The sequence below is a fragment of the Metarhizium brunneum genome, chromosome 1, assembly GCF_013426205.1.
Source record: "Metarhizium brunneum chromosome 1, complete sequence".
Classification (NCBI taxonomy): domain Eukaryota; kingdom Fungi; phylum Ascomycota; class Sordariomycetes; order Hypocreales; family Clavicipitaceae; genus Metarhizium; species Metarhizium brunneum.
In genome coordinates, this window is record NC_089422.1 from 2474319 (window position 1) to 2486126 (window position 11808).

General features: G+C 49.8%; 3 protein-coding genes across 3 annotated transcripts; 1 reads left to right on the plus strand and 2 right to left on the minus strand.

The window, feature by feature from the left end:
• Positions 1 to 90: 90 nt before the first annotated feature.
• On the plus strand, positions 91 to 1085 carry G6M90_00g007640 (uncharacterized protein; the record flags this gene model as incomplete). Its single annotated transcript, XM_014694260.1, has 2 exons — positions 91 to 135; positions 207 to 1085. 2 exons carry the CDS (start codon positions 91 to 93, stop codon positions 1083 to 1085), a joined length of 924 nt encoding a protein of 307 aa, XP_014549746.1.
• Positions 1086 to 4455: 3370 nt separating this feature from the next.
• On the minus strand, positions 4456 to 6291 carry G6M90_00g007650 (uncharacterized protein; the record flags this gene model as incomplete). The annotated part of the gene is made up of 1 exon (XM_014694259.1): positions 4456 to 6291. One exon carries the CDS (start codon positions 6289 to 6291, stop codon positions 4456 to 4458), a length of 1836 nt encoding a protein of 611 aa, XP_014549745.1.
• Positions 6292 to 7483: 1192 nt separating this feature from the next.
• CTF1-A_0 (Cutinase transcription factor 1 alpha) lies at positions 7484 to 10657 on the minus strand (the record flags this gene model as incomplete). The annotated part of the gene is made up of 6 exons (XM_066129633.1): positions 7484 to 7547; positions 7666 to 9987; positions 10055 to 10188; positions 10262 to 10279; positions 10428 to 10452; positions 10521 to 10657. 6 exons carry the CDS (start codon positions 10655 to 10657, stop codon positions 7484 to 7486), a joined length of 2700 nt encoding a protein of 899 aa, XP_065985807.1.
• Between the last annotated feature and the right edge of the window lie 1151 nt (positions 10658 to 11808).

Below are 11808 nucleotides of genomic sequence, written 5' to 3' on the forward strand. Positions count from 1 at the left end.
TTGGGCGCTCGTTAAATAGAGGCTTCTTCTCATAGCTCTTACAAAGGTAAGAAAACAACGACGCCGTTTTCAGCTGACAATTGGTTCATCATGGCACCGACCCTTCTCTGGATTGGCCTGGGCAACATGGGCAGGGTGAGCTAAATCCTTTCAACTCCACGCTTATAGTCACAGGTCAGTTGATTCCTCCTAACCGTGTCGGATAGGGCATGTCCAGAAACATCGTCGAGAAGGGAGAGCTGAGTTCCCCGCTACTGCTATACAATAGGTCAGCGGAGAAGGCCGCCGACGTAGCAGCAAAGTTACCTGTGGGAAGAACTGAAGTCGTTACATCACTAGAGAAAGCTGTTCCGAAAGCAGATATTATCTTCACCTGTGTGGCCAATGACGATGCAGTTCGGGAGCTGTTCAAAGTCATGCTCCGGGTGAATGCTTCTGGAAAGCTTTTCATTGACTGCTCCACCATCCATCCCGATACTACGGGAAGCATCGCAAAGGATGTTGCGGATGCCGGCGCAGAGTTTGTAGCCGCACCGGTATTTGGTGCGCCAGCCATGGCGGATGCCGGTCAACTTATCGGGGTGCTCGCAGGGCCGAGAGCTAGTGTTGAGAAAGCAAAGCCTTGGTTCAACGGAGTCATGGCTCGAGCTGAGATTGACCTCAGTGACCAACCGTATAGCAAAGCCACAACCCTCAAGCTATTAGGCAATACATTTGTGTTTAACATGGTTGAGCAACTCGCGGAGGCCCATGTTGTGGCAGAAAAATCTGGCCTCGGAACGGATGTTTTGCATCAATTCATTTCGCATCTGTTTCCGGGCCCGTACACAGCCTACTCAACCCGGATGCTTACGGGAGACTACCATAAGCGGAAGGAACCATTATTCGCTGTCGATCTGGCTCGGAAGGATGCGAGACATGCCAGAAATCTAGCACAATCAGCGGGAGCGGAAATAAAAACATTAGAAATTGCCGATGCGCATCTTGTCAAGGTCAAACAACATTGCGGCGAAGTGGGAGACATTGCGGGCATCTACGGAGCAGTTCGCGCAGAGGCAGGGTTGAAATTTGAGAACGATGCTTGATAGTTACTGGGCTCTCGGATTGAACCAGGCCGCATTACCATGCAATATGATTTTCAATACTCATAGAAGATTGCTAGACATAAGAATTGACAGTCGAGGATCAGGTAACAATGCCATACTACAATGATGTTCTGCTATGGAAGAGCCAAACAGCTTGCTTGCCCATGCACATATTGGAACCCCTGTTGGGTAAAGGCCAACCCGGATACATGACTAAGCATAGTAATATGTACATCCTTGGTTGCTCCACTTCGATGGCATTCAGTCTCCAGAATCATGACGTTAGAACCTTTTCCCGAGACCAGCACGAACGTCACGATTTCAACACAAATAGATGTCCTGTCGCCTTACACTGTCACAAGGTGTCCGATATCCTAAAACATGGCTCAAGGGTAAATTCCTTCCTAAAGGGCCTAACATTGCCAGCTCGTACTGTTCCTAACACTCTGCTTCAGGTACGCTGTCTTCATCGGCCTCGTGATTATCGTGGCTCTTTGTGTCGCGTCGTGGTTTCTTGCTCCTAAGGGCCAGAATCAAGTGTATGTGCTTCTTTTCAGGCTCCTTCGAGGCTGCTGCCCCACGTTATTAGACAAGTTGGTGACTTTCTCTAACAATTGTCTGCAGCCTCTGGCGATCATCCCTTATTCTTTCCATTGTTAGCTGCTACCTTATGTGGGCGATAACGTTCCTAGCACAACTTCACCCCTTGATCGAGCCGAAGAGAAACGACTTGCGGGAGGAATACCTAGGTCACTAGGAATTCGCTGATAAATTCGTGTCAGAGCCTTGGCTGGATTTTTCGGGGGAACGGGCAAGAAGCAGTCCAACGTGGTCTTCATTGTACGATTATATTGCGTTCGATTTCGGCGTTTTTCCTTTTGTTTTTCCGGATCGGGATGCAACCATGGCGGGGACCCGAGCGGTCTTTATTCAGTGTCCCGTGCATAGACACGGCTTATATAACTTAGGTAGCGTCAGTGGATATTTGGCGACGTCGGATGACCGCCGAATCTCACTACGTCGGCTCTTATGAGGGATAATGCTCGAAGCCTTTACCTGCTTTCTTCTTGGCAGCAGCCGTGAATTTCAGGCATAGCAAGGATATGTCTTGAATGTAAAGGAACACAATAACTTGATTAAAGCACCTACTCTCGTTCGCTCTGCCGCCACGTCAACCTACAGCTAATCGACCAGCCCAGTCTCTTGCCAACATCACCAAAGCCCAGAGAGCTTTCCCGTCCGCAGCGACACTACTTTCGCCGATGGAGTCTACATCCCCAAGGCCAGCCGCGGTCAATACCAGTCTTCCCACAGCCCATCTAGACGCTGCGCCGGCTATTGCAAGAATGCAAGCAGTGTAATATTTGCAGTCTAATAAGATTCGTAGTGCCTCCACATTATTTGCAACTACAGCCCAGCCTAGTGATCTAGCTGCAGCCGGAACATCGTACTCCCATATGACCATTAAGATAGGAAACAACTTTGTTGATGAGGATACTAGAAGCGCGGTTGATACTGAGTTTGGCCGCGCGTGTCGCGGCATACCGCCAAATGCATTTAGAGGCGAAAATAGTGAGCAGGTAAGGAACCGGATGCTTAGATGGAAGGCCAGCGTCGATAAGGCACATAGGATCAGGAAGAAAAGATATTGTACCACAATAGGTTGCTGCGCGAGTCTGCCTAGATTACTCCCACCAGGAACCATAGTTGGCACTGTCTGTTTTTCAATGCGCGCCCACGTTAGGTAGACATCAAATAGCAGTAGAAGAACGCCAAGACGAATGATAGAAGGCTAGTTTGACGACGAGTGTGTGTCGGTCAGCAGATGCACGTTTTCTCGTAAGGAGGTTGCCAGCGCGCAGGGAGTGGACTGGGCTGTACCTAGGGGGTGTACGTACATCGAATCGATCGCCGTCTCGCATCAAGGTGTTATGGAGGAGGTGCCTATAGACCTGTTCGAGGCAGAGAAATTACCCCATCATCAACTAGAGGCTCCTAGTAATCAGAAATCAACGCTGGAGAACATACTTGTGGCTTGATCAAAACCAGATCTATGAAGAGAACGACAAAGTCATGCTCCACATACTTGTCACAGAATCGACCGCAGTTGCGACAGACGGTCAATCTAATATTGTGCCCGCTGGACTTGTCACCAGCGCCAGAGTATTGAGTCCATAGCGTCTTGACGGGATGTCGGCATTCGATGCAAATCGGCATTTGATCCACGCCTTTGGTTTGAGGTGACCGTGAGTGGTTCGCGCAGACGATGTCGTGGCGTGCTTGGATTGTCGTGATTAATCTGAGAACACGCGTGTCTAGGTACCTAGGTAGTTGAGGTCATCTGCAGGGTTCTCAAGTCGACCGCGTGGGGCTTAAATGGTCAAGCCTTGCGAATTCGAGGTGTTCCAGCGACAACATTTGGTCAAGACTGTCAATGTTGGAATGATGAGCGCGGCTGTAACAGGCTGGAGTTGACGGTCTCTTGTCAGCTCTGCTATTTTCTGTACTAAAAGTAGAAAGATAGTAGAGTGCCCCCACCCGATGTCGGCAGCTCCATCCTGTTGGATGGAGCCTCACCAAGCGGCTTGCAGTCTTGAGAGTTGGCAAAATAACCTCCGAGTTTATCCAAGCATATGCCAGTAACTAGTTGCCTGACAACTTGAAGATAAAAATATGCACAGCACATGTAGTCAAGTAGAGTGTGGGGTTTTTTATTTTGGGAGGGAGACCGTACTGCTTGCTACGGTAACTGTGATGGAATCAATCCATGGCATTTTCAATTTCAAGCGGAGCAAGAGGAAGCCAGCCAGTCCTGTGTGGCGGCACATGTCACAAACCGCTTTTAGAAAGCCTTTAGTATACTGCAGTTGGCATGTGATGTTAGTTTATCTAGAGAAGCACGATATTTTGGATTCTCGTCCTTGTAATGCAACGATTCAGAGATCGCGTCTCTTGCTTAGATCTATGCAGGCATTCGCAGGCTTTGTTACTCTTTCCTCACGGGGCGTCAACGTTTAACCAAAACAAAAGGAATACTGGACCAAGCAAGGTCAAATGATAGAGCCTGGGGGAAAAGTAGCAATTCGGCTCTTTAAATGCTTCTGTCCCATACCAAAACTCCTAGCAGGAAACGAACACAGGTTTCTTCCATGTTCTGTAATCTGTTTACCCTCAACTCCTTAATCCAAAAACAAATGGAAGATGCCATGATCAGCCAGAAATGGCTGCGAAACAAAACGACGCAACGTACACAAGGTTACGGCCTTGTACAAATACATATATATACTGGAGGTTGAAGTCTTTTGCACCAGCAATCCCCATAATAGACTTGGGCGGCATCAAGGGGACGATTGTCAGCATGCTGGCCAATTCAATCGTCCTTTTTATGGGTAGCCCTGTCATCGACGCCGAACTTGTTCCTGCCTTTAATTCTTAGACCACCATCAGTCCTCCCCGTAGTCACAGAGTGTCCTGAGCCCAAAATGCTTGTGGAAACGGGGCGTGCCGCCTTGCCATCATCACTTGCTGTGTCTGTCAACTCGATTAAATCGGTGGCATCTGGGTCTGCTGACAGGCCCGTGGGCCGCAGACGGCTTCCCAGCAGCGGTGTACTAGGACGCTTGGCCAAGGCTCCACGCAGCCAGTGTTCAACTGCTGCTGCTGCCCTATCTAGACCAGTACCTTGTCGAGAGGTAGAGGACGCATTTCTGCAGTTTTCAAACGGGCTTTCAACAATGCCAGATGCGCTTTGCCCAAAACCAAAATTTGCGGTCTCTGAGCCCATTACAGACATCGAAGGCAAGGCTTCCATATCGAGACCCGGGATGTGTTTTCTTGTCCAAGAGTTGAAATAATCTGTATCCGGCCCAGGTGCTCTCACAGTTCTGCTCATAGAGCCCACACCACCCGGTCGTCGCATCCATGCAGGCCGGCTGTTAGTTGCCTCACTTCCAGCCCGACTCTGGGATGACATTGGTGTGCCGGGAATCAGAGGATGACCACTGACCGAGCTTAACCGATGAGTTGAAGGACGTTCGGTAGAATTTGGAGCGAGGCTTGACAGATCTGAGCTCTGTCTTGGAGTGGATATTGGCGATGCAGTCCTAATACTCTTTTTCCGTCGTGGTGGAAAGTAACCTAGAGCTTGTCGTGCCACCCGAACAATTTCAACCGGCTGTCTGAATGAATCGATATGAACCCAGCGAACATGGGACCAAGGGAGATCTTCTGCTCGCTCTTGCTTTGCATCTATGTGTGAAGAGTCAGCCGACAGGCTGAGAGTTCCTCTATACGAACCATCTGTAGCAAATGAGGATTCTCTAGCGATCGAGGAATTTCGTGTCAAGAGATCTGCTTCACGTTCGTCAGACCATGATGGTGGATCGCATGGCCGTCCTTTTATCTCGCAAGCATCCACAGGGATGATTAGCCACTTGCGCATCTGGACGCTGTCTCGAGACCAAAGGCCGTTGGACTTCCGGAAAATATCTTCCCGGCACTTATATCGAAGTATTATACCGGCGTAAGTATCGCTCGGTTCGACATTATGAACGTAAACCAGATGCTCCTCAGGTTCCGGGTCCAAGGGGCGGATCTCATCCGATGTACGCCGCTTATGCTTCCCGATGACATCGAGGCCACCATTCACCCCCTCATGGCTTTCCAATATACTCGCCGTTTTTGCGGCTTTCAGAGCGTCCCGTCTCTTGGCCAGGGATCCCACCCCAACATCGTTATTCCTCTGTCCTCCTGATGGCGGCGATGGCCCCCATGTCTCTGATCGGGAACCGCGGGGAGTGCGAGGGTAGAGATGTGTCGATCGAATTGCTTTGGGAGAGTTATCGACGCCGGAAATCAATGTCGAAGCAAACGCTTGAACTGAGGTCCAGCTCTGAGTCCAAGAATCTCCTAAAAATTGCGCAAGGTCGCCACCCGTTGAGCCTTGATTTGGAATTTGATCTTCCTGAGACCTTTCCAATGTCAGGGGGACGGTTTTGTTCCCATGCGTAGCGCCTTGTATGGGGTATGAGGTTCCACTGCTCTTCGTAATCCCAGTTGTCGTTGGCGGGTTGTACGTCTCGTCAATAGTCTCGACGCGACGATTCCGGGGTCGGGCAGCGTTCGAGGCTGACTCATGGGACAATGTTGAAAGAGAAGATGAAGTCAAGTAAGTTTGGGCCTTCGCTGGATTGCCTCGGTCGGTCATGATGACCGCGAACTCAGCGACAGCAACTCGCTGGTTGTGTTGATGCAGCTTCGCATCAGGTCTCTGCTAACACAAGCACAAGACTGGGGGAATCGGGAATGCCGCATGCAGCTCAAAGGTGCCCGATAGACCAAATAGAGAAGACGAGGCACAATATAGTATAGACAACAAGATTAAGGGAAGGCCGGTTCGACTGTATTGGTGATGTTCATGGTCCGTCGTCGGTCGCGATTGATAAGGAGCTAAGAGGACACGCAATGACGAGGAAGCAGTGAGTGGTGTCGCCTGTCCGAGGCACCAATGAATAGAAGTGGGGAGTTCCAAAACCACAAGTAGAGTGGGGCCGGCCCTGCATCAACTTTATAAGGCCGCCACATCCAGAGCATTCCCAAAGTTCGTATAACTTGATGTGTATCGATCTACCTTCTTGTTACTTGAATACTGAATCGAATAAGGTGGGAAAGAGTTGCAGTTAGTTCAAGGTGGATAAATACGGCGGCTTGTTTAATCTCTTGCATAAACGGGCAAGCAGAGAGATATTTAGACCACCACACTCAGGGGGAAACGAGTCATTCTCAAAAGCTGGGGACATCCTGGTTTGGGTGTATTTTCGTGCAGACCAACATGTGCCAATATCGTCACTGACGTGGTGCATTCTCAACAAGGTGCTACAAAGCACCAGAAGTATCTTGAATCATACCTGGCCCATCTGGTTATAACAAAGTACATACCATTCCTATCTGTTCAGGCCGCAGCGGCATATCCATCCAAAAAGAAGCAGTAGTCCGTATGAACTAGATTACTTGAATCCTAATCGCTGCCTCCTCCGCCGTAACTATTTGCTGAGCGAATTGATTGTAAGACCCATCCCTATTTGGTGGACTCTCTTTGCTTATACCAATTTAAACCATTGGTCACGCTTCGGTGAGCCAAAATAGGAAGAACACATTCTCACACATACCAGCACAGTTGAGAATATTGGGTGCCGGCATATATCTTCCTAATCCTGTTGTGACAAAATCGTCAACTATACACAAGTGCTTGATCCTCGCCAGTTCTTTCTTCTGTGTTTTACACGTGCCTAAATATTAGGCGCTTAAAAGTTGGACAGACTCGACTGAGCCAGGGACGCAAAATGGCTTCCGTAAAATGATCGAAGCAGTAACACAGGTTGCTAGCTTCAGGTTTCACCTCAACTCAGGGATACATCGAGATTCAAATTGCTAGCATCGCCATTGATGCCAAAGAATTGGAACCTGCATACTGGATTAGCTGCGATGAAGGAAGGGAGGGGTGACAAAAGAAACATTTTGCATAATAGAAAAGGGAGGGAAAGGAAGGAGAAAGGACAGGAAAGGAAGCCAGTCGACTTACCAATCCTCCACGTTCAAGGTCGTGGGAGCAGGTTGCCCTTGGACTGAGCTTGTGCTCCAACTGTCTGGACTTTGTCCGTCGTGCACGCCCCCGTCGAAATTGGTGTGCCACATGCCGGCAGATGCATGAAAGCCTTGCGTAGGTACGCCACCATTTCCTTGTCCTTGACCTGTAGCCTGAAACTGGTTGCTTGCCTGGCCTTGTGACATGCTGTTGGGTGTCATCTGCGCCATCAGATTGTGGTTCGGTTCTTGATGTGTTTGTGTCGGAGATAGATTAGGGAAAGCAGGCATGCTGGAACTTTCGGGGAAGAGCTGATCTGGTTGAAAATTTTCCCAGAGCGATTGCGACAAATTTGGTGAGTTTCTGGTTACAAGGTAGAGATCTGGGGGCGTAGCGGGAACTGAAAACGAGGGATTGAATGGGGTTGCAGGTCTGGTCTGAGGTCGCGAATTGGTTCCGCCCATAAATGTATCTGCCACGCTGGGTCGACTATTGGGAGACGCGACAGCCGGTGGTTGCATAGCAGAAGTATTTTCGGTTTTGATTGCACTCGGTGTTTGAGGTCTAGAGCGCTCGTAGGATTCCTGAGGCGTTGGGGCATTTGCGGTGAAATCGATGGCCATGTCGTCATACTTTCTCTTCGAAACGTCTTGAACTTTACTCTGCTGCTCCAATTGTGACAGGCTTTGTTGCATTTTCCGATGACGCTTCCCACCCGCCTTTTGAAGGCGTTCTTCTAGCATCTTATTGCCAATAATGGACTCAAAAAGGGCATAGACCATCTTTCCGACAAGCCAGACCCGTGATACTTCCTTCAACGCTTGCATGCAGCTTCTCATTCTATCCTGCGTAACTTGCTGGATCGATGGGACAGGAGACCTCATCTGGTACACATGCATAATCAGAGCTGAGAACAGGCTGTAGACAATGAATGCCGGACAATAGCGTAGTTCCTTGTGTGTGGCGAGATTTTCTATAATTGACGTAATCATTGCTGCAGCTTGAAAAGCAATATTCCGGGATGGGTAAGGGGAGTCGTCCGGAAAGCTTCTTGAGCCGCTCGGGGGCATGTGTGCGCGATGCAGGAGGCAGAGTGTTGTATAGTAATTTGAATGAAGTAGAGCAGACCAGAAGTGATGGCGAGGCATCTCCCAGTATACAATCTTGGGGCAATTCTGCAGCCAGTCGGCCAGTGCCATGTCGCTGTGTGTCAAATCAATGGCATTCCTTTGACGTCCCTTGGAAGCAACCGAGTATTGTTGCGACAAGACCAAGCCCATGATTTCGCACAACTTGACATATTGCAAAAAGAATTGCACATGAATGGGGTCTGGCGGGAATTCGCTGGCTCGGTCCATCTCATCCTCGATAAAGTCGTCTTCCGTCAGCATTTCAACGTCAGAGTCGTCGAGATTGATGTGGACGGGACGACCGAGAGCAACAGCGACAGACCTGTCGCGAGTGAACAGAGTCCACCATATCCTCTTCCATAGTCGTTTGTCAGACTTGCTTAGTTGAGACTGCTCGACACTCCGGTGCATACCAGAACCTTGAGCAACAATGGTGGCAACACGACTCCAGTAGAAAACATTTTTGGTGACGTCCTCGGGGCCTTCCCAGTACCAGCCCATGAGCAACAGCGACTGAACAATTGTGACACGGTCATCTTCGTAGTTTGCGTCGTAGAGTGCCTTTGCACGTTTGTAGAAGGTTAACGCGGCAGGAGTCGTAGACCCATTGGCATCCATAAGCTGAGCATTGGTGCAAACCCGCGAGCCGGCTAGTAAAACAGCTTGGAGAAGGAGGAGTGACGGAGGGTTCTTGGGATCCCTGTACTGTCGCATAAAGCGAGAGCGGTTGATAACAGGGACAATGGGATGAACCCACTTGAAGTATGCCTCTATGAGTTCGTCACAGAGAGATCGGGGAGGGAGAAGGAATGCTCCTCTCTGATGTAAGATTTCAATCTCAACATTATCTAGCTCTGTCAGCCTGGCTCGTGAGCCGCGCACATTTTCAGGTAGCGGATAGTGCACGACATCCGACGATCCCTGGCGGTCGTGTACAAGTAAAGTCAAGTTCGAGGATTCGCCAAGAAAGGCAACTCGTCCAGCTTCCGTGATTGGAGCACGAGTGAACTTGGGCTTCATTACAAGATTTAGGTATGTACCGCTATCGACTTCTTCTTGTCTGACTTGTGCTTCGGTCATAGACGATGAAGGGGTCCCATCCGATGTGTGCGATACAGTGGGTGGTCGTGGATAGGAAGAGGCGCTGCCTGGGGTGGTTTGATGTGGCCGGTCGTCTGCTTCTCGGTCACTACAAGCAATGAAGCGATATGGGTTAGCAAGGTCATCTAGGTTGCACTAACGAGGAAATGCGGTACCTGTCGGAATCTTTGGTTGTCTGATTGCCAGCATTTTGAGCCTTTTTACGTTTAGGGGTTGGGATACGGCACTCGATCTGAAATGCGACACAATTCGTGCAAGGAACGCCGAGGCTTGCAGCGTCGCATCGAACCTGAGCAGGCAAGGAAGGTTAGCATGTCAGAATAATGCATTCGTCAAGAGACGCAAGGTTGACGGATATTTACCTTGCGTGCATGACAGGTCTGACAAGATGTAGCGGATGGTCAGCATCGAATTAAGCTGCTATGAAGTCAAGAAGCGTGGGGTTTGTAGTCTTTTTTGCCTCGGCTCGTGGAGCTGTGGCAGGGCACAAGAAGACGAAGACGACCCCAACCGACCACGGACACATACCTCACATGCTCTTGACGCTCGTTGCCTAAGAAGGTGTATCCGTCAGCACTGGTTCACGACCATCACACGCGTGGGTGCGCAATATGTGCGTACCTTCGAAAGCTCATCTGGTTCGCTGCGTTGCTACCCGCATTATTGGCAGCGGGAGGGGATGCTTTGGCAGAAGACTCGGATTGTTGTGTCAGTGACTGCTGTTGACCAGCATCACCCGCAGTCATTTCGACATCCATGCCGGGCCTCTTCTTCTTCTTTTTTTCTCTTTTTTTAAAATTTTTTTATTTAACGTGGTCAACGCCGAACCAGTTGTCTTTGGGCGATTCCGCAGCCTGGTGTTGATTCTGGCAAGTTGGCGTACAATGGTAATTTAACGGGTTAGTTCAAGGAGGGGGGAGGAGAAGGCGGGCCACGGAGACGAAGGCGAACGGCGACCGTACGGCGCGGGCGGAAGGGACGTGGAGGTGCGACGTGTGCGACGTGTGCGAATGCAGACTTGAGAATTGACGGTGCTCTTAGAGGGATGCCAACGGTGCTGACTACTACTAGGTATCCAGGCGCGAGGCTCAATTGGGGCCTCCAGATACGAAAGTTCGGGAGAAACAACCAGTAGCCAAGTTCCTGCAACAAGGCTAGTTGTTGTCAGCTTGTTGATGAACAGGCTGCCACTGTGTGTACATACATAAGAGTTGTGCCAGTATCGTACTTAAATGCAGCCAAGTCTGGTCTGGTATTTTAGTTCCCCGCAAGTTGGAGGGTTTCAGAGACAGGGGGCTAGACTTGAGAGCTCGGCTGACCAACGGAGGACAGTCGTGACGCTGCTGGCTGGGCCTGGTGACATGAGAGCCAAAGCTTCGAACCATTGAATTGATCAGTGTCTGGTGTGGCCAACTTGCCAGCCCACCGCGACGGGTCTGGGGTTTAGTGTTCCAAGCTGAAAATTGGCTGGCCTGGGTCAGGCAAGATACTCAAGACTTTTCATGTTGTGCGGAGGTGGGTCGATTTGAGGGGCTGCTGGACTTGGGCAAGGCACTTGACGAGACCACTTGTGGTACCAGCACGTCGTCGCTTGTTTGAATCCTGAGACTGTCACAAGCCAGTACATATGATCGTATTCGCTGTAGCTGGTACGATGTGCACAAATGCTCATTAGTTACTGCCTAGGTAGGTAGTATTCCACACATGCGTATGTAGTAATCAGGAGGATTCATGTGCTGGCGTTAGAGTATGGGGCCGCGCCAAAATACTGGTAATGAAAGTACCTACCTAGGTATCCATGTATTCAGATGAATGAGAAGAATTTGGCCTCGTGTTTATAACAAAGATTCCTCTCATGAAAAAAGAGTGAGTTTCGGGATTATTTCATCTGTCTATGAAGGATGAAGCT